The following is a 22400-nucleotide window of genomic DNA, read 5'->3' as shown; positions in this document are numbered from 1 at the left end:
GAATGCCCTCCATGTGCCAGTAAAGAGCTGGTAGGAAAGTTCGGGAGCACAGCGTACCAAGAATGCTGTATGCTGCTAATTTAAGTGTAGCAGGATTTTGGCGATATAATCCGATGCTACCACCATTTTCCACCTGTACTCATGTCACATTTGATTTCTGCACCCATTGCAGATCAAAAGGTTCTTTCAGAGACGGGGACACTGTAGGACATCCAGGATTATGGTACTCAAGCACAGGTTTGTGCCTGAAATTTCCCAGATGTTAGACTTGTGACGTTCCCCATAACATGATGGGGAGATACTGAGCAGGGAACCCAGGTGTTTCACATTACAGGGGAAGTAAATCATTTCCAGTTGGGTTTCCAGTTACACAGTGGCACTGTTAAGGCAAATCACTACAGTTCCACCACATTCCTCTGTGCACTGTTGGAGAGTATTTGAAATAAGGAGAGGCTGGAAAAAATCTGGATTGTTTTTTCTGGAGAGTTAGAGGCTGAAGGAAGAGCTGGTAGAAGTACACTCAATGCCCACTTTATTAGACACCTCGTCAGACATGTTCTTCTGCACACCACTGTTGTATCATGTGGTTACCTGAATTACTGTTGTCTTCCTGTCATCTTGAATCAGCCTGGCCATTCTCCTCTGACCTCTCTCCCATTAACCAGATGTTTTTGCCCACAGAACTGCTGCTCACTAGATGTTTTTTTGTTGTTTTTTGCACCATTTCCTGTAAAAACTAGGGCAGGGGTTCCCAACTTTTTTATGTTAACCGAAGGGTGCATGGACCCCAGGTTGGGAACCCCTGCACTAGAGACTGTTGTGCATGAAAACCCTAGGAAATCAGCAGATACTCAAACCACCCTGTCTGGCACCAACAAACATTCTTCAGTTAAAGTCACTTAGATCACATTTCTTCCCCATTTTGACATTTGGTCTGAATAACAGCTGAACCTCTTGACCATGTCTGCATTCTTTTATGCATTGAGCTGCTGCCATATGTTTGGCTAATTAGATATTTGCATTAATCAGCAGGTATGTAGGAGTACCTAATAAAGTAGCCACTTAGTTTATATAAAATTATGACAGGCATTAAATATAACAGCTGACCAGAGTTTTTCTTCTTCTAAGGGTGAAAATGTCAAACACTAAAAGGCACAAGTTTAAAGTGAGAGAAGGAAAGTTTGGAGATTTGCGAGAATGGTAGGTGTTGCCAGGGGAAGTGGTGGAAGCATATGCAATAAAATGTTCAAGAGGCATTGAGACAGACATACCTTTTACAGACAGGAAGGATATGTACAACAGACTGGCAGGAGGGATTAGTTAGATTGCTATCACGGACAACACAGAAATGATGGGTTGAAGGGCCTCTTCCTGTGTTGTACTGTTCTATGTTCCATTTTTAGGTGGCTGTTACAGGACGTTTGACATTTTCCATTGAAACTGTACCAAATGGGAACTAGTCACATTTCCCCCAGAACACGCAGTTTGGTTCATTTGGGATCACTCACACTTCCGGCATAAGAATGTGGATTCAAACTCTGTTCTTAAGCATGTAATTGGTCCTGATGAAGAGTCTCAGCCTAAAGCATCAGCTCTTTATTCCTCCACATTGATGCAGTCTGAGTTACTCCAGCACTTTATGTGTGTGAATTTATCTGAAGCTCTGCTGTGGCTCAGAGAGGATGTGGCAAAGTTGAAACTGCTGTTATTTGGATAGGACATTGAGTAGGACTGAAAGACACAAAGGAATCTGTAGATGTTGGAAAGCTGGAGCAACACACACAAAATGCAGGAGGAACTCAGCGGGTCAGGAAACATCTATGGAGGGAATCAGGCAGTTTCATACTGAGACCCTTCAACAAGGCTGGAAAAGAGGGTGCAGAAACCAAAATAAGAAGGTGGGGAGATGGAAGGATGGAGGGGGAGGGGGTAAGGAGAAGGAGGATGAGTATAAGTGGATAGAACCAGGTGAGGGGAAAGTTGGGTGGGTGACGAAAGAGAGATGATGTAAGAAGCTGGAAGGGGAGAGCTGGATTAGGAGTCTAATAAGAAAAGATAGTTGATTATGAAATAAAAGGAAGGAGGCGTGAAATCAGAGGAAGTGATGGGCAGGTCATAAGGCGGGGGAGGAGGAGAGAGATAAGACAGATACTTTATTGATCCCAAAGGATATTACAGTGTCACAGTAGCATTACAAATATACAATTATTAGAAGAGAAGTAAGAAAGAATGAAAAATAGGTTACCTCAAACAGTCTAACAGCAGGAGTCATCACTTTCTTGGCTATAGGTTGATTCATTATGGAGCCTTATGGCTGAAGGTAAAAATGACCTTGTATCTCGCTCTTTGGAGCAATGCAGTTGTCTTAGTCTTTTACTAAAAGTGTTCCTCTGTTCAGCCAAGCTGGCTTGCAGAGCGTGAGAAACATTGTCCAGAACTGCCAGGATTTTCCCTACAACACACATCAAAGTTGCTGGTGAACGCAGCAGGCCAGGCAGCATCTCTAGGAAGAGGTACAGTCGACGTTTTGGGCCGAGGCCCTTCATCAGGACTAACTGAAGGAAGAGCTAGTAAGAGATTTGAAAGTGGGAGGGGGAAGGGGAGATCCAAAATGATAGGAGAAGACAGGAGGGGGAGGGATGGAGCCAAGAGCTGGACAGGTGATTGGCAAAGGGGATATGAGAGGATCATGGGACAGGAGGCCCAGGGAGAAGGAAAAGGGGGAGGGGGGAAAACCCAGACGATGGGCAAGGGGTATAGTCAGAGGGATAGAGGGAGAAAAAGGAGAGAGAGAAAGAAAGAATGTGTGTATATAAATAAATAATGGATGGGGTACGAGGGGGAGGAGGGGCATTAGCGGAAGTTAGAGAAGTCAATGTTCATGCCATCAGATTGGAGGCTAGGCTAGGTAGGTTTCCCTAGGCTCCTTCGTTCTACCACGGCCTGCAGTGTGTCCAGTTTGACTCCTATAACAGAATCAGCCTTTCTAATCAGTTTATTGAGCCTGTTGGCATCACCTGTGTTTATGCCACTGCCCCACCACACCACGTCATAAAAGATTGTACTGGCAACAACAGACTGGTAGACCTAGTGAAGGAGAGGCCCAGATACTCCAAAGGACTTCAGTCTCCTCAGGAAGTAGCGCTGACTCTGGACCTTCTTTTACACAGCCTCTGTGTTGGTACTCCACTGAAGTCTGTCATTTAGGAGCACTGCCAGGTATTAGTAGGTCCTCACCACATCCATGTCCTCACCATCAAAAATAAAAGGGAGCAGTGCAGGCTTAGTCTTCTTGAAGTCCATCACCATCTCCTTTGACTTACTGATGATAAGTTGCAGAGGTGAGAGGGTAACCAGAATGGAGAGAGGAAAAAGAGAGATGGAGGAAGGGAAACAGAAGGGAGTGATTACTGGAAGTTAGAGAAATCTATGCCCATGCCATCAGGTTATCAGATATAATATTTGGTGTCGCTTCTGCAACCTGAGTTTGGCCTCACCAGAACAGTAGCGGAGGCCATGATCAGATATGTCAGGATGAGAGTGGGAAGTAAAACTGGGAAGCTGCTGGGAGATCCTACTTTCAACAGTGGACAGAGTGAAGGTATTAGACAAAGCAGCCCCCTAATCTGCATTGGGCTTCTCTGATGTAGATGAGGTCACATCGGGAGCACCAGCTACAAGAGATGACCCCGACAGACAGCTGGAAGAACTCAGCAGGCCAAGCAGCATCTGTGGAAGGCAAGGAATATTTGATATTTTGGGTCGAAACCCTGCACGAGCCCTGTATGTTTGCATCAGCAGATATACTTCTGTCCTGTGATGTCCCATGCCACATAGGAAATAATAAAAGCTCATAATGAGCCCTCTGTGGCAGGAATTCCCAACCCAGGGTTGCTATATATTCCATGGCATAAGAAAGGTAGGGATCCTCTGGTAAATGATTTGTATTGGATTGTATTGTCAGTAGTCGAATATCATTTATGGACTTCATTCAGGACCCTGAACTCATTGTCATTATTTAACCACCTTAACAAACAGATTCTCAATCTTTACAGACAACAACTGAGCATTTATTCCAGACTGTGCTGGCAAGTAAATTATCCAGACACTAATCACAAGACACTAGAATCCTATTTGTTAAAAAGTTATATTTGGACCATTAAATGTGCCTGAACAGCTTTATGCAACATCCAGGCACCTGTGTGGAAATAGGAAATTGGCTTTAATTATTGCTTTAGAAGTGTAATCAAGAAGACCAGGCCTATTTTATTATTTTTTTCAAAGCTCCTTATTCTCATTAATTGTAAAGATTCTTGATATTGGAAAGGCTTCAAATGAACATTTCTTATTAGCTTGTAATTAGCATATGCAATTGTAACTGAATCATGGATGAGACGTTTGGCCAAATGTTTTGTCCCTTACTCACTGACGGAACTAAATGGCTGAACATTTTTATTAAAGCAGCAGACAGTGGATATCTTAATTAATATCAGTTTGGGGCTATTTTTATATAGTAAATTACTTTCATTTTTATTGATGTCACATTACACACTTTATGGTTCAGAGCCTTCATTTAATAACTTCCAATTCTGTCAGTATTATGCCAGAATTCTGCAATTTTAAAACTACATTGGAAGTGCTTAGAAAACAGGTTACTGACAGGGCCTAAACTATTTCACTGACATGATGCGAAAAGATAATTTGAAGTAAATTAAAAAATTCAGCACATGGGATAGCTGGGAGCAAGACAGAAGAACTGGCAGCCCAAAGAAATATCTGAAATATTTATGGTGAATTGTAAGCAATGTTTGAGTTTGAGCAAGGCAATCTATGTAGTAGAGATGATCTATGGTGGAGTGTAAAAGGTACATTCATTGTTTCCTACTGTTCAGCTAGAGTGAATAGATATTTTATATATATTCTTACTTGCTTCTCCTGTGGGCACATAAATATTTCAAGCCTGCCTCTTACGTGTATGTTTTACTGCCTCGAGAGTAGAAAGACAATTTTCCAAATCATCAGCGTCTGTTTCAGGGGACTTCATTATTACAGCCCTAGGATCAACCGATCTGAAGTAGTGATCTACTATCTTTAAAAGAAACGCCAGTTTGAACTAATTGACAAACATTTACACCTCAGTCTGAAGATTATCAATTCAAACCATAATCCTGCATTTGAGCACGCGACCCCGGCCTTTCTTTCAGTGCAGCACAAATCCCGTGTTATTAGAGTTCCATAGTTTTCTGTGGCCATTAAATTAAAGTCCAATTACCAAGTGCAATATCATCAAAAATAAATCAATTGGTGATTATTGTTGTAGTTCATTGGCTGTGCCAGTTTCTCAGCAAAATTCCTGTGAGTACCTATCAAAATAATTCATGGCATGCAAAATACTTGGGACATGTGGCACAAGGCTTTGGGAAGTTAGGTAGTTGCTAAAAATCCAGTGGATCTCAACATACCATCCCACAACTTTTCTACACTGGTGTTTGCACCTGATAAATTTACGATTAATTGCAGAGTCCCTTGTGGTTCCTAGCTGTATATGGTGAAAGACTGGGTTAAGTTAGCTGAACAATAATGAACCAGTGTTGCTGTTCTCAGGTAATCTTAGGCTTCAGAGTGGAGATATTTGAATTCCCAATTCTGTTTTTGACAGAGAGTGAGAGTGAGAGTGAGAGAGAGAGATATCAGAAATACAATTCTAAACGTTTGATCATGTCACTAGAGGAATGCCAACTCTCCAACTTTGGTATACCCTAGTCCAACAATAATGAAAACCTTGAAATATAGCATGAACCAGCTTTATCCAATATTATTACAACTTAACTTAATGGCAACAAAATATATTTGATACAGGTGGCAGGTTGGTTGTATTATGTTTGAAGCAATCAGTTCAGCTTATGCGAAGTACAACCCACAACAAGCTTCAAGGGCAGTTGCAGTTCAGTTTTACCACATCTCCTGAGGATCTCTGCTTGCCTCAATATTAATGGTGTCAACCCCTTTGTCAGAAGAAGCAATCTTACCAGTGCTAGTCGTTGCTGTTCCTCCAGGAGATACAAATTGTTGTGTTCTTCTTCCTGAGACTGGATTCTCTCTTCAGCTGTCTGTTTTCTCCTCACTTCTCCAGGGAAAGTTCCACACTATTGAATGGAAGCTAGGATTATTGTTCATCTACACATTCCAAATCTTTTGATAAAATTCTCAATCTACTTATTGAAGCTAATATGCTAAAATTTAAGTTCATACCATGTGACAAGCTGTGGCAGTGATGTAGAGAGGTGCAGTACACCAGGCTTCTATGATTAGCACAAAGCTGGTGGCAATGTAGGGAGAATGCAGAAAGCCTTCAGCAAGTTATACACTCAGTGGCTACACCTCATTAATGCAAACATCTAATTAACTATTCATGTGGCAGCAACTCATGTAAAAGCATGCAAGCATGGTCAAGAGGTTCAGTTGTTGTTCAGACCTAACATCAAAATGGGGAAAAATATGATCTAAGTAACTTTGACTGTGAAATGATTGTTGGTGCTAGACAGTGTGGCTTGAGTATCTCTTAATCTGCTGACCTCCTGGGATTTTCACTTCCAAGAGTTAACAGAGGACGATGTATATCCGGTGAGCGGTAATTCTGTGGGCAAAAATGCCTCGTTAATGAGAGAGGTCAGAGTGGTTCAAACCAATAGGGATGCAACAGTAACCCAAATAACCACGTGTTACAGCGGTGATGTGCAGAAGAGCATCCTTGGACACGTAACGTGCCAAACCTTGAACTGGATGGACTACATCAGCAAAGGATCAAAAACATACACTCAGTGGCCACTTTATTAGGCACAGGAGGTATAGCCATCACTTGGGAAAACAACTAGTTCTTTGGCCTTCCTTACTGGGGCACTTGAGTCAACATATGCTATTGCAGCTGAATTCCTGGTGAGACTGCACTCAGATTATTATATACAGGAGCACTCTGCCTACCTAAGGAAGGATATACAGTACATGCAGTAATGAGTGGGAGGACTCTTGGGATGGTGTGTTTGTCTTGTGAGGATAGATTAAGCAGGTTCTGCCTGGAGTTCAGAAGAATAAGAGGGGAACTTAGTGAAAAATGCAAAATTCTTATTGGAATTGAGAGAATGAATACAAGGCTAATGTTTCTGGTTGGAGAGTTGAGAATTAGGAGCCACTGTTCTAAACTAAAAAGAAAGTTAGCTATCCTGTTTTAAGATAGAGCCATAGAGCTATACAGCACAGGTCCCATCCCCCCAGCTTGACCATGTAAGCTGTGATGTCTACCCATGCTAAGCCCACTTGCTTACATTAGGCCCATATCCCACCAAAATTTTCCTATCTAAGTACCTGTCCATGTTCCTTTTAAATATTGTAACTGTATCCTCCTCTACCGTCTTCTCAAAGATCTACCACCCCTCAGACCGCCTTTAAATATCTTCCCTCTCACATGGAACCTGTACCCATGAGTTCTAGACTCCCATGCCCTCGGGGAAAAAATTCTGATCAACTGCTCTATCTTTTCCCCTGATAATTTTATTAACTTCTATAAGAGCAGCCATCAGTGCTCCAATATGGCCATTAGACCGGCATAAAAACACAACCATTAAGCTACTGTCATCCACAGAATGCAACCGCACTCACCTCATTAATAAGCAAATGCTTTGAGAGGCTGGTCAAGGACCACATCTGCAGCATGCTACCACCCACACTGGACCTGCTACAGTTCACCTACCGACACAACTGAACGACAGATGACGCAATGGCCACAGTTCTACAATCTGTCCTTACAGATCTGGAGAAGAGGGATGCTTATCTGAGAATGCTGTTCTTGGACTACAGTTCATCATTCAATACCATAATTCCCTCCAGGCTTGACAAGAAGCTCAGAGACCTTGGCCTTAACCCTTCCTTGTGTAGCTGGATTCTGGACTTCCTGTCAGACTGCTGGCAGGTAGTAAGAGTGAGCTCCCTCACTCTGCCCCTCTGACTCTCAACACAGATACCCCCTCAGGGCTGTGTCCTAAGCCCCCTCCTTTACTCTCTGTACACCCATGACTGTGTTGTCACTCACAGATCCAATCTGCTAATTAAATTTGCTGGTGACACTACACTGATTGGCCAGATCTCAAATAATAATAAGGCAACCTACAGAGAAGAAGTCATCACCCTGACACAGTCGTGCCAAGAAAAAACCTCTCCCTCAATGTCACAAGAACAAAGGAGTTGGTTGTGGATTACAGGAGAAATGAAGACAGGCTAACCCCTATTGACATCAATGGACCTGGGGTTGAGAGGGTGAACAGCTTTAAGTTCCTCGGCATACACATTACTGAGAATCTCACGTGGTCTGTACATACCAGCTGTGTGGTGAAAAAGGCACAACAGATCTCTTTCACCTCAGACAGTTGAAGAAGTTTGGTTTGGGCTCCCAAATCCCAAGAACTTTCTACAGGGGACAATTGACAGCATCCTGACTGGCTGCATTACTGCCTGGTATGGGAACTGTACCTCCCTCAATCACAGGACTCTGCAGAGAGTGGTGCGGATAGCCCAGCACATTTGTAGCTGTGAACTTTCTACTATTCAGAACATTTACAAAGACAGGTGTGTAAAAAGGGCCCGAAGGATCATTGGGGACCCGAGTCACCCCAACCAGAAACTGTTCCAGCTGCTACCATCCAGGAAATAGTATCGCAGCATAAAAGCCAGGACCAACAGGCTCCGGGACAGCTTCTTCCACCAGGCCATCAGACTGATTAGTTCATGCTGATACAATTGTATTTCTATGTTATATTGACTGTCCTGTTGTACATACTATTTATTATAAATTACTATAAATTGCACATTGTACAGTTAGATGGAGACGTAACATAAAGATTTTTACTCCTCATGTATATGAAGGACGTAAGTAATAAAGTCAATTCAATTCAATTCACCTGGGCATGGCTTCATGTAATTCTAGTTTTATAACTTCATGCCTGGCTCAGTGTACTTGAAGAAGTGGTGTAGAAGTGGTTAGCATTCTAATTAGGCTAACAAAGTTGTTAAATTACTGAATTAGTATCCAGAGGCCTGGATTATTGTTCCAGAGGTATAAGTTTAAATCTCACCATTGTAACTAGTAAATTTAAATATTATTAATTAAATACACTTCAAATTTTTGAAAGATTAACACTAATGTTACCATGAAATTACTGGATTATCATAAGAGAAACACTGGCTCACTAACTTCCTTCGGAGATGTAAATCCATAATCGAGGTGCCCTATAGATACCTCCAGACCCACTGTTACAAAAAAAAACTCTCAGTTGAATTTTATTATGATTGTCGAGCGAACTTGTTAAGTCAAATTATGATTTGACAATTGGCCTTTCCAGTGCTGTCCACATCCCATGAATGAATATCAAAATGCCTGAAAGGAGAAGAATTCTTCTAATACTTCCTCAGTGAAACTATCATACTCCATGGAATACCAGCACAAAAGGACACCACAAAGTGTTTTAGAGCCAAACCACAGTTACTACTCTAATAATACAGGATAACCAGTAGCCATTTTGCTTTCAGCAATCTCTTTCACGCAGCAATCTTACACTGATAACTTTTGTCTGATTTGCAGGATAAAAAAATGACAGAAGAGTGAAGGAATTTCTGCTCTTTGAGGTGTGCCATGGGGTCTTACACATACACAGATGAACTTCGTCTCAGTTTAGACTCTCTTTGAAAGCTCCCCTGATCGTGGCACTTGCTAAATGAGGGTCTGTCATTGATGCCTACAATTTGAGAACAAGTACAAAGAATTTCTTTACATTTCAATGAGTAGTAATGCTGGAGAGAAGACCAAAGGAAGCAGTTCTGCTTTCTCACTTAATAATGGCACCAGAATTGAATCACTACCGCCACAGTTGGCACTGGTTTTGGAGAGAGCTCCACTTTGTAAATGGGCCCATCCATTTTGTCTGGATCTGGCAACTCTTCTGAGGTTTTATGGAGGTTGGCAAACAGCTTTAAGTTGCATTACCACCACTTTCTGAACTGAGTGTGGGTCAGGATATCTAAATCTTGTATATTTATATTTGTGTCAAGTCCTATGAAAAAGCCCTGTACTCTTAAGGAACCGCACTATATATTTAAAGCAATTATCTGGCGATCCTTTCTGCAAAAAATGTTAACTTTAAATTGATTTGTCAACTCAAAGAGCTGGTAAAAATTTATCTGATTGCATGAAAAAGTCACTAATTACTCAAGCAATACAGGTTTTTTTTTACCTGGGATGAATTGAACGAGGGCAAATATTGAAGTTTGCAGATGTCCCTACAATTTTTTCATATAGAAAAGAAACTACTATTTACATAACCATCAGAGAATTCTTAAAAATAACACCCCTTTAATAAAAGGGAATTAAATTGCACTTTACCAAATTTAAATTCTATTAAGAGTTAATGTTATGCAAATTTAAGTCAATTAAATCACCATTAAGAAAGGAGCTCCTTTTTTAAGCTAATTGAACTGCACCAATATCTACATGATAAGACAGGAAACAAGCAAACCTTGTTCTTTGAGAGAGGTGATGTGATATGAGCCGGATGATGGTAGTATTTGGAATTCTTCAGAGCTGAAGTCTCAGAGTTCAGCCAGACAGCTAGGTAAGGAAAAAGAGTGTCAGTGAAAGGGTGGTCCAGGAGATCCAAATCACCTTTCCAAAAGTTTAGACAGAATATCTAGGGAAAAAAACCATCCACAGGCACCATATTTGAAAATTAATGATACATATTAATTTGTCCTTCCTGAATCATGGCTTTCACTTTATTACTGTGAATTACATCTATTTTCCACTCTTCTTCCCTCACCCCATCTCCTGTGAACAGAGCAAAGATACAGTACTTCCGATCCTCACCTTCCTCTCCAGCAGCCTCATCCTCTGTAATTTCCGACAGCTCCAAAAAGATTCCTCAACGATACACATATTCCCCTTCACTTTCTGCATTTTGAATGGATCTCCCTCTTAGTGACTATCTGCTCAGCTCTTCTGACACCGCCCCCCCCCCAACCACAAATGGCACTTTCCCATGCTGGTCTCTGATGTAGAATTAAGATAACTTTCATTTATTTGGAGTTTTAGTTTTTCTTTAGATACAGCACGGTAACAGGTCCTTCCAGTCCAATGAGCCTGTGCCACCCAATTACAACCATGTAATTTTTACACAGTAGGGGAATTAAGGGTTAAGGGGGAAAGGCAGGTAAATGGAGTTGAGTTTACAGACAGATCAGCCATGATCTTACTGAATGGTGGGGCAGGCTCGATGGGCCAGATGGCCTACTCCTGCTCCTATTTCTTATGTTCTTATGTGGCCAATTAATCTACTGATCTGTACATCTTTGAAATGTGGGAGGAAACCAGAATACAGGAGGAAATCCATACAGTTACAAAGAGAATGTACAAAATCCTTACAGATTTTGATCGGCAGGAATTGAGCCCAGATCACTGGTGCTGTAATAGCATTAAGCTAACCGCAATGCTGGCCGATATTAAAAAATCTAGTGGCAATGAGGGAAGGGGGAACATATTAAGCTCTGCAAACATATTACCTGTACCGGTGGTGGGCAGATTCAAAAGTAGAGCAAATGTATTTACTTTTTCAGTGTTGCAAGGAAGAACATTTATTGTTTTATTGCAAAGTCGCTAATTGCCCTGGAAAGGTGGTGGTGATCTGTATTCGCAAACAGCTGCAGTCTTTCTGTCTAAGGTGCTCTCAAATAGTTCGTGAAGGTAGAGCAGTAGATGTAGTGCATATGGATCTCAGAAAGGCACTTGGTAAGGTACCCCATGCAAGGTTTATTTAAAAAGTAAGGAGGCATGGTATGCAAGAGAACCTTGCTTTGTGGACCCAGAATTGGCTTGCCCACAGAAGGCGAAGAGTGGTTGTAGACGGGTTTTATTCTGCATGGAGGATAGTGACCAATGGTGTTCCGCAGGGATCCGTTCTGGCACCCCTTCTCTTCGTGATTTTTATAAATTACTATGACAAGGAAGTGGAGGGATGAGTTAGTAAACTTGCTGATGGGATTGGGAGGTTGGGAGTGTTGTGGATAGTGTGGAGGGCTGTCAGAGGTTACAGCGGGACATTGATAGGATGCAAAACTGGGCTGAGAAGTGGCAGATGGAGTTCAACCCAGATAAGTGTGAGGTGGTTCATTTTGATATGTCAAATATGATGGCAGTATATAGTATTAATGGTAATTGGCAGAGTGGAGGATCAGAGGGATCTTGGGGTCTGATCATCATCATCATCATCATCATCATCAGGTGCCGTGCCCAGTTTGAGCTTTGACTGCCATGGCCCACACACTCCTGTTACGGGTCAAGTGGATCAATTCATTGGTATTCATTTCCAGTTTTCTGGCTGCTGTCTCCATCATCATTTGTCTTTGTCTTCCTCCTGCTTTCTTCCCTTCAATCTTTCCCATAATTACTGTGCATTCTAACTCCTCTTTCCTAATCACATGTTCATTGAAGTTACGTTGCCTTTTCATGATCTCATACATTATTTCTCTTTTTGTGTTTGCTCTGTTCATGACATCCTCGTTAGATATTCGTTTCGTCCATGATATTCTTTGCATCCTCCTCAAAAACCATAGGACACTCAAAGCTGCTACGCAGGTTGACTCTGTGGTTAAGGAGGCATACGGTACGTTGGTCTTCATCAATCGTGGAATTGCGTTTAAGAGCCAAGAGGTAATGCTGCAGCTATATAGAACCCTGGTCAGACCCCACTTGGAGTGCCATGCTCAGTTCTGGTCACCTCACTACAGGAAGGATGTGGCAACTAAAGACAGAGTGCAGAGCAGATTTACAAGGATGTTGACTGGATTGGGGAGCATGCCTTATGAGAATAGGCTGAGTGAACTCGGCCTTTTCTCCTTGGAGCGACAGAGGATGAGAGGTGACCTGATAGAGGTGTATAAGATGATGAGAGGCATTGATCGTGTGGATAGTCAGAGGCTTTTTCCCAGGGCTGAAATGGCACAGTTTTAAGGTGCTTGGAGGTAGGTACAGAGGAGATGTCAGGGGTAAGTTTTTTTATGAAGAGAGTGGTGAGTGCATGGAATGGGCTGCTGGCGACAATGGTGGAGGCAGATACAATAGGGTCATTTAAGAGACTCTTGGATAGGTACATGGAGCTTAGAAAAATAGAGGGCTGTGGGTAACCCTAGGTAATTTTGAAGTAAGTACATGTTTGGCACAGCATTGTGGGCTGAAGGGCCTATTTGTGCTATAGGTTTTCTATGTTTCTATTTTTCTAGTTACAGATTTCTGAGGAAGAGTAGGAAAACAAATCTTCCTGTGCAGTAGGATTTTCAGTAAAAAATCCATTCAACAATTGCACGCCAACAGGCAGACACATCATCCAAAATCCAGAGGGAGACAGGATAAGTCTACAAGGACATAGGAAGGAATGATATCTTCTTAAATTGTTTTCTTTGGTGTTGCAGAAGAGCTAATCATATAGTTCTTTGAGAAGATATGAACATAAAGAAACATCCCCTACAATAAAAGCTTGGTTATCTACCCTATCACTTGCTGTAGTGCTCTCTAGTAATCAACACCACAGATGGTGCATCTTGGCCAAGACCGGGGTGCTAACTGAGGGAGTGCTCGGTATTGAGAGAGCCATGGGACCAGCTGTCTGACATTGGGGCGATGACTCAGGCCAATATCTGAACAGTACAGAGGGAGTATCCCAAACACAGCAGCCAATGTTGAAGGAACATCTGGACTGACAGTGGGGCACCACTGAGGGAGAACCTAGGCATCCCCTGCTACTCTCCATTCACTTAAATCCATTTCCTGACCTGCTGGGTAATTTTAATTGCCAAGTCATTGGTGAGTTGTGCAGAACGGTACATTTTCTTTACCATTATTCTATAACTATTAGCATTATTGATTACGCGGGTAACTTGACTATTAACCAGCACATCCCATCACCACGGTTCCCAATGAATAGAAAACTTTTACTGCACACTGAAAGGAATATTATTGTCTGGATTGTATTGTAAATGCAAGCAGGCTTTTTCAACTGAGGTTGGGTGAGACTGCAACCAGAGGTCATGGGTTAAAAATGAAAGGTGAAAGGTAAAGGGGAACATGAGGAGAAGCTTCTTCACTCAGAAGTTGGAGCAAGCTGCCAACACGTGGTGGATGTGATTTCAATTTCAATGTATAAGAGAAGTTTGGATAGGTAGATGGATGTAAGGGGTATGAAGGCTATAGTCTGAGTGCAGGTCAATGGGATCATCGTCATCATCATCATCAGGTGCCATGCCCAGTTTGAGCTTTGACTGCCATGGCCCACACACTCCTATTTTGGGTCAAGTAGATCAATTCATTGGTATTCATTTCCAGCTCTCCGGCTGCTGTCTCCATCATCATTTGTCCTTGTCTTCCTCTTGCTTTCTTCCCTTCAATCTTTCCCATAATTACCGTGCATTCTAACTCCTCTTTCCTAATCACATGTCCAATGAAGCTACATTGCCTTTTCATGATCTCATACATTATTTCTCTTTTTGTGTTTGCTCTGTTCATGACATCCTCGTTAGATATTCGTTTCGTCCATGATATTCTTTGTATCCTCCTCAAAAACCACATCTCTGCTGCTACAATTCATTTCCTCATGTTACTAGACATTGTCCAACATTCTGAGCCATATAACATAACTGGATAAACGTAACATTTCAGTACTCTGAGGCGGGTTGTCATGCCTAGTTTAGTATTCGTCAGGATACTCTTCATTCTCATAAAGGTGTCTTTTGCCATCCCTATTCTTCTTTTGATGTCCAAGTCACACCTGCCATCTGATGTCACCCAGCTTCCTACGTAGCAAAAGTTCTGTACTTGATTTATGTCTTCCCCGTTTATTCTCAGCCTGCAGATAGGATTCTCCTTCTTTTTGGATATCACCATACATTCTGTCTTTTTGCAATTGATAAACAGACCCATTTTTACACTTTCTTCAACAATTATATCAATTTAAGTTTTGTCGTTCTTCCTCCATACTTGCAACTAACAGTGTCATCTGCATATCTGAAATTATTGATGTTTTCACCCCCAACTTTGATTCTCAAGATGTCTCTTATTTTTTTGTAATATTGTTTCACCATACACATTAAATAAATCAGGGGAGAAAACACACCCTTGTCAAATGCCTCTCCTGATTTTCGATGGGATCAAGCATTTTTAAATGGTTCGGTGCCGGCTAGCTAGGCTAAAGGACCTATTTCAATGCTGCAGTTTTCTATGACTCTGTTCGCTTTCTAAGATTTCAGGTACCTGATGAGAAAGCAAATTGCACTTTATTAAAATAAATGTCTGAACCTTGACTCCAGCAGCGTATTACGTTGCCTTTTAATGTCTTTTACTGGCATTCTAGAGAGAAGGACCAGGGCAAAAAGGGCCCTTGCTTTGAGCAGCACCTTTAATCAGTACTAAGCCCAAAATTACGATCTGAAAACATAATTGAATGAGGTGTTGATTAAGACCCGCTGTATTTAGTGTGTGGAAGTACTCTGTGATGTTAATGGCATTAATGATTTCTGGGGTTTGCTGCTTTCATATATCAGATGTAGCCTTTTTACGTAAACTAGTTTCCTAAATATTTGTTCTTTCTGGGGTACCTTGGGAACAGGAAATCTCATGACCAACTTTTGCTCAATATTCAGATTTATTTAATTATCAGGTGGACATTGAAAGGCACAGTGAAATGCATCGCTTCTGTAGCAGCCAACACAACCTAAGGATAAAATGTTGGTCTAAAATGTGAAACTCCTGTGATCTGGAGTATCCGTGGATTGGTCCTAAATACTAGAACACATCCTAGAAGTCATTATTAGAGAGTCATAGAGTCTTAAAACATTACAGTACAGAAACAGGCCCTTTGGCCCATCTAGTTTGTGCCGAACTATGAATCTGCCCGGTCCCATCAACCTGCAGCTGAGTCATAGCCCTACATACACCTTTCTTACATGGTGAAATCGAACCTGCATTCACCACTCCCGCAGGCAGCTCATTCCACACTCTCAGTACCCTGAGTGAAGTGGCTCCCCCTCATGTGGACTGTGCAGGGGAAACTTCTTCGTTCAGGGTGGGGAGAGAGGGGAACGAGCCACGGTAGCAAGGTGGTTGGCGTGTCACTGTTACCAGGTCTTGGTGTTCTGGAGTCTGGAGTTCAATTCCGGCATTGTTCTGTATGGAGTCTCTGTATGTCCTCCCCTGTGGAACGTGCAGGTTTTCCCCAGAGGCTGAGGTTTCCTCTCACAGTCCAAAGAAGCACCAGCTAGGTTAATCGGTCATTGTGAATTGACCCGGGGTTGTGACGTTGCAGGGGCAGCGTGGCCCAAAGGGCCAGAAGGGCCTACCCTAAGCTGTATTGCCAAATAAATTAATTAAACATTTTACCTTTAACCCTTAACCCATTACCTCTAGTTGTAGTCCTATCCAACCTCAGCGGAAAAAGCCTGCTTGCATTTACCCTATCTATACTTACAATTTTGTATACCTCTTTCAAACCTCCTCTCATTCTCCTACACTCCAGGAAATAATGTCCTAACCTACTGAACCTTTCCCTATAACTCAAGAAATCAAGTCCTGGCAACACCCTTCTAAACTTTCTCTCCACACTTTTAATCTTATTGATATCTTTACTGTAAGTAGGTGACAATACTCCAAATTAGGCCTCGCCAACGTCTTATACAACTTCTGCATAACATCTCAAGCAGATTTATTTTCTCAATGTAAGTATGTACATTCATTAACTGCATTTAATAGCGCTCAAGGCATAAACTGTTCAACAGGAATTTTCTTTCCTTGGTGAGACGTTTTGCTGCTGCTGAGAATTGCAAAGGTAATTTACATTAGCTGATATATTTTTCCTTGTTATAAGTGAATAACCATACACAGGCAATTGAAGGAGAATAAGATTGAGATCAGATAAATTATCTCTGAGCAATGATTGTCTGAGGTTCCAGTAGGATGGTCCCAAAAGGAATTCTCTGCCCTTATTCACGGAAGAACACTCACTGACTGCAGCAATCAAGTTTGAAGTTGTCAGTGAGTTAGCCCATTGATTTTGACAGTTATACATAATCCAAACGAAATCATTGTGAAAATTTAAATTATTTTTTGATGCCATGGTTGATCAAATCTTCTGTGGGGCTGATAGTTAAGGATCTCTCATTCTAAAGTGTGTGTTTTTGTTCACTGAAACGCTGCGCCATTGACCACAATGTTCAATGCCATCTTACCTCTACTCTTCCCTCGCCCTCTGCTGATCCGTAGTCTGTTAAGTGATTTCTGATTTCCAGGCCCTGGAGTGTTCGGCATTCCTGATTTCCAGGGAGTAGCAGAGATGTTCCTATCACAAGCCTTAACTGGTTTGGAGCAGATCTATGCACAGAAAGGAAGACAACATGTTTAAGGTGGAAAGGCAGACATCCCACCACTCCCGGAACTTCCGGGAGTCTCCCACATATTAATAGTGGCTCCCTGATACCCGCAAATTATATACAATATCATGGAAATCAATTTTTTTGAGAGCGAGCGAGAGAAAAGCAAGAGAGAGCACGAGAGCGACCACGAGAGAGAGCGAGAAAGCAAGCGAGAGCGAAGGCAAGTGAGAAAGAAAGCAAGAGCGCTTGTGAGCGCACGAGCGACCACGAGAGAGAGAGAGAGAGAGAGAGAGTGCGAGCCAGAGCGCGCCATGGCAAAGTGTTCCAAAAAAATATATAAAACGTACGCCACCCCAGACTACACTAAAGTGTACCCCTGCCTAATAGAGGTCAAAATAATGACAGTGTTGTTCGTTGCACTGTTTGCAACGGTGACTTTTCTATTGCCCATGGTGGGTTAAGACTGTAAAAGACATGTTGAGGTGAGTTTAACAGGTGTCATTCGTTCATTAGCATAGCTAACGTTATTTAAACTAGCTGGCTGGCTGCTAATGAGCTACTCTATTGCAGACATCCCACCTCTCCCGGAAGTCTCCCGCAAATTGATGGTGCTACCTCCCTGAAATGAGTTTTTGCAGGGTGGAATGTCTGGAAAGGCCCTATCAAGTCACTGCTGAAGTAGCACAGCTCTATCAAACACAATAAGATTCAATAAAATAAACCTAATAAATTCACTCCTCGTCAACAAATACTGCAATAAAACTCATTTAATGTGTTTGCTTTGTAAAAGGTTATAAGTTCCAAGATTTTCCAATATTTAAACTCAAGTCAACTTCTGTGTTACACCTACCAGCAAGTGAAAGGAATAAATAGAGTGGACTGGAAAGGATGTTTCCAATATTGGGAACGTCTATGGGCAGAGGTCACAGCCTCAGAGTACAAGGATGTCCCTTTCAAGCAGAGTCGAACAGAGAAATGGGGGAATTCCTTTATCTAAAGAATGGTGTATCTGTGCAATTTATTGCCATGGATGGCTGTGGAGGCCAAGTTATTAGGTATATTTAAAGTAGAGGTTGATAGGTTGTTGATTCGTAATGGTGTCAAAGATTATGGGGAGAAGGTAGGAAAATGGAGTTGAAGGGAAAGTTAATCAGTTATGATTGAATGGCGGAGCAGACTCGATAGGCTGAATGGCCTAATTCTGCAACAACAGTACTGCGCAAAGTCTGAGAGTCTGAGATACACACACACACACACACACACACACACGGTAAACCTGATTCTGATATACGTCCCTATTAGGGACTGAGATTGGAAGGGCAGGGAGAGGGGAATCATGGTTGGGAAAAGGGGAATGGAGGGGAGGGAATGGGAAGCACCAGCGAGACATTTTGTAATGATCAATAAACCAATTGTCTGGAGTCAAATGACCGTGCTTGGTTTCTCAGGACCGGGTGTGTCTGCATCTGTGCTAACCCCTGCCTCTGGCACTCCTTCCCTGCCACCCGTCCCATACCCCTCCCTCGACATTCCCAATATCCTTTGCTTCTGCCAGATTTACAAGCTCCCTCTCTGGTCCACATTGACAAGTACAGTACTGTGCAAGACTCTCACAGTCGGCACCCTAGCTATAGATATGTGACTAAGACTCTTGCACAGTACTGTATATCTTATGATATTAGTATTTTAATGAGTTTGGGTGGTGCTGCTATGGTATTGCTCATTGTTAACTGCAAGACAGAAAAGTCTGTGGCAATTGTTGGAGCCATGTATCTATTTTCTGTCTGTCTGTATTGTATTTTATGTTACCTGTTTATGATGAGTTCCAGTAATTTGTCATGTGGGTTGGGGCATTGTAAAAACAATGAGTATAATTACCTATTCACGCTTTCTCCTTGTTAGTTAGATTAGCTATTAGTTTAGTTAGAGACAGCAGGGGAATGAATATCTTTGTTGACTAATATATCGCTAATTTGGTTACGCTACCTTCGTTTATTTCATTATTGCGATGCTAGTTATACAAGTACTTGGGGAGTGCACCTAGATGACAGACTTGCATGGAGCACCAGCACAGAAGCTGTGTACAAGAAGGGTACTTTGGAGTATGTAGGCCTCTCCTTCACATGTTCTACCAGTCTGTTGTTGCCAGTACAATTTTCTATCTGGTGCTGTGCTGGGGCAATGACATCAACACAGATGATGCCAACAGACTCAATGAACTGATTCTGTTATAGGAGTCAAACTGGACGTACTGGAGGCTGTGGTAGAACGAAGAACGCGATGGAATGCCCTGTGCGTTCTGGACAATGTTTCTCACCCTCTGCATGCCATCTTGACTGAACAGAGGAGCGCTTTTAGCAATAGACTAAGACAACTGCACTGTTCCAAAGAGCACTAAATGAGGTCATTCTTGCCCACGGCCATTATGCTCTATAATGAGGGTACGTCCACACTACGCCAGATAATTTTGAAAATGCCGGTTTCGAGTAAAAATGACAGGTGTCCACACTACACGTTTTTCAAAATATCTCTGTCCACACCAAAATGGATATTTGGGCGAATCTGCTCCTACTGGGCATACGCAGACACACCTACAGAAAACAAGCGAAGAGGAAACGGTATAATATTTACGTTTCTGTGGCGGCATTGTGCTATTTCCATAGAATAAAACTAGAGTACCAACAACAACAACGAAAGAAAGTTTTCAACAATGTCTTCGAGGAATACAAAGAAAACCTCCTCTGGAAAAATCAGACCGGACCTCTCCGTTTAGACAGACAATGAGGTTGAGCTGTTTCTGCGAGTTACAAATGACTACAAAGTCAGCAAAGCAGTGGAGATATGTATTAATGTATACAATAAAGTAAACAACACACGCATGAAGCCGTCCTCTACCCAAGATCAACAAGTGAGTGGAATCTTCTGCTGCCAGACCTGCACAGTATTTCTGACATTAACATTTTTAAAGATAGACTCAATCAAATCAATTTAGGGGATCTAGTCAAAAAAGCTCACTTTACAATTTAACTCTCACACCGTTCACACCGACTGTGCGTCATAACAGCGGTGGTCAGTCAGCAACAGTGCCGGCCTGGAGACCCCGGGGTACAGGAGATCAAGGGTACGACCACTGCAGACTGGGAAACCAGAGGGTACGGGCAGAACAGAGGATGCAAACTGAGAAACCGAGGGGACCAGCTTGAAAGCCACCTCCAGTTTAAATTCCATGTGGAATATTTTGGAGGGTCAAGAACCAAGAACCAAGAACAGCCATCCGGCAGTGCTTGCGCAGTCCCAAGCAGAAGCAGAAAAAGCATTGTTGTTGTGGTGTTGTCATGACAACATTTTCAAATCTCTCCGTTTACCCTGTACACACTACAACGCGAAACAATCGTTTTCAAATTTACACACTCTAGAGAGTGTTTTTGAAAATCTTTTTTGGGGGATGGAAACGCCGGTTCAGTGTGGACGGAGGGTCAAAACGAAGATAAAAAGCTTCGTTTTCAAAATTATCCGGCGTAGTGTGGACGTAGCCTGAATCAACCTATAGCCGGGGAAGTGATGATCTCGTTAGACTGTGGTAACTTGATTACTATTCTTTCTATTTCGCTTCTGATATTTATATCTGTGCATTTGTAATGCTACTGTGACACTGTAATTTCCTTTGGGATCAATAAGGTATTTATCTATCCAGTTTTGTTAGTTTCATCACTCGTCTGGCCTACTCCCGACAATGGCCGCCGCTCCGCTTATCCCTTCTATACTTTCATTTAGTTCGTCGAGCTCAGTTGCCGCTGCCGATAGGCCCCGCGCAATGGACTAACACCTGTGAAGCTCTCGTTTTAAATAACCGCCTCTGACCTGCGAGAAGCGTTCCTTCATTGAGCGCAGTTGCCGTCACACAATGGACATGTCGCTCAGGGTTTTGGGCTATATACGTGTTTTATTCAATGACTATATATTTTTTTTTTTGCTTGCTATTTTGAATGTGCTGTGTATTTTTGCACCTTGGCCCCAGAGGAATTCTGTTTCATTCGGCAGTATCCATGTACGGTTGAATGACAATTAAACTTCGATTTGATTTTTTTAATTGGAAATGTCCAAGATTTCCAAGACTTTGACAGTTAGAAACAACCCGGATTCCAACTACATACCCGAGCCAAGTCAGGGCCCATATCCATCTTGGTCTGGTAATGTCTCCTTTGACTTGTGGACACAGGAAAACCTTGCACTAAGAGTAAATAATTGAAATACAGACATGTTTTAACAAGTTCTTCCATATGTTTTTCAGCAGCTTGAAAATTAGACTCATTTGACAACTACAGGTTATAACAATAATGAATAATGTGTAACAGGAACCAGCTTCTTTCTACTTTCTGTTCAAAGGCGAAGCAATCAGTTCTCAGCCAGAGCTGGAACACATTATGCACAAACACCTTAAGCCTTCAGGTAGACAGCAGACTGAGTCTGTATTGCATGCTTGTAAAGTCTGTTGCTCTGGTCTAACCGCATCTATGTTTTAGTGAGTATATTAGATTCTGTTCACACATCCTCAACAATAACACAAATTCTAGTGGTATTAGTTAGTAAAAATCATGTTAATATGATGCAATGTGGAGAGCATTCCCACTAACTGCATCACTGTTTGGTATGGAGGGGGCACTGCTCAGGATCAAAAAAAGCTTCAGAAAGTCGCAAGTTCAGCCAGCTCCATCATGGGCCCTCGCCACCCTCGCATCCAGGACTTCTACAAAAAGTGATGCCTCAAAAAGGCGGCATCCATCATTAAGGACCCCCATCACCCACAACATGCTCTCATCTTATTACCACCATCAGGGAGAGGTACAGGAGCCTGAAGACACACACTCAATATTTTAGGAACAGCTTCTTCTCCTCCGCCAACAGATTTCTATACGGACAATGAACCAATCCATGAACGCTACCTC

General features: G+C 42.2%; 1 protein-coding gene across 14 annotated transcripts in view; it reads right to left on the bottom strand.

Moving 5' to 3' along the window:
• Positions 1–22400, bottom strand: part of LOC140209741 (serine/threonine-protein kinase Nek9-like) — a 193122-nt gene that overhangs the window by 79902 nt on the left and 90820 nt on the right. For all 14 annotated transcript variants that reach the window (XM_072278143.1, XM_072278145.1, XM_072278148.1 and 11 more), the window contains 4 exons: positions 21609–21685; positions 17311–17452; positions 10563–10654; positions 6030–6146 (listed from right to left, as the gene is read on the bottom strand). In XM_072278143.1, the coding sequence (XP_072134244.1) occupies positions 6030–6146; positions 10563–10654; positions 17311–17452; positions 21609–21685 (428 nt within the window). The remainder of the gene's footprint in view (positions 1–6029; positions 6147–10562; positions 10655–17310; positions 17453–21608; positions 21686–22400) is intronic.

This window comes from Mobula birostris, chromosome 14 (genome assembly GCF_030028105.1).
Source record: "Mobula birostris isolate sMobBir1 chromosome 14, sMobBir1.hap1, whole genome shotgun sequence".
NCBI lineage: Eukaryota > Metazoa > Chordata > Chondrichthyes > Myliobatiformes > Myliobatidae > Mobula > Mobula birostris.
This window is presented reverse-complemented; position numbering and strand designations above follow the sequence as displayed.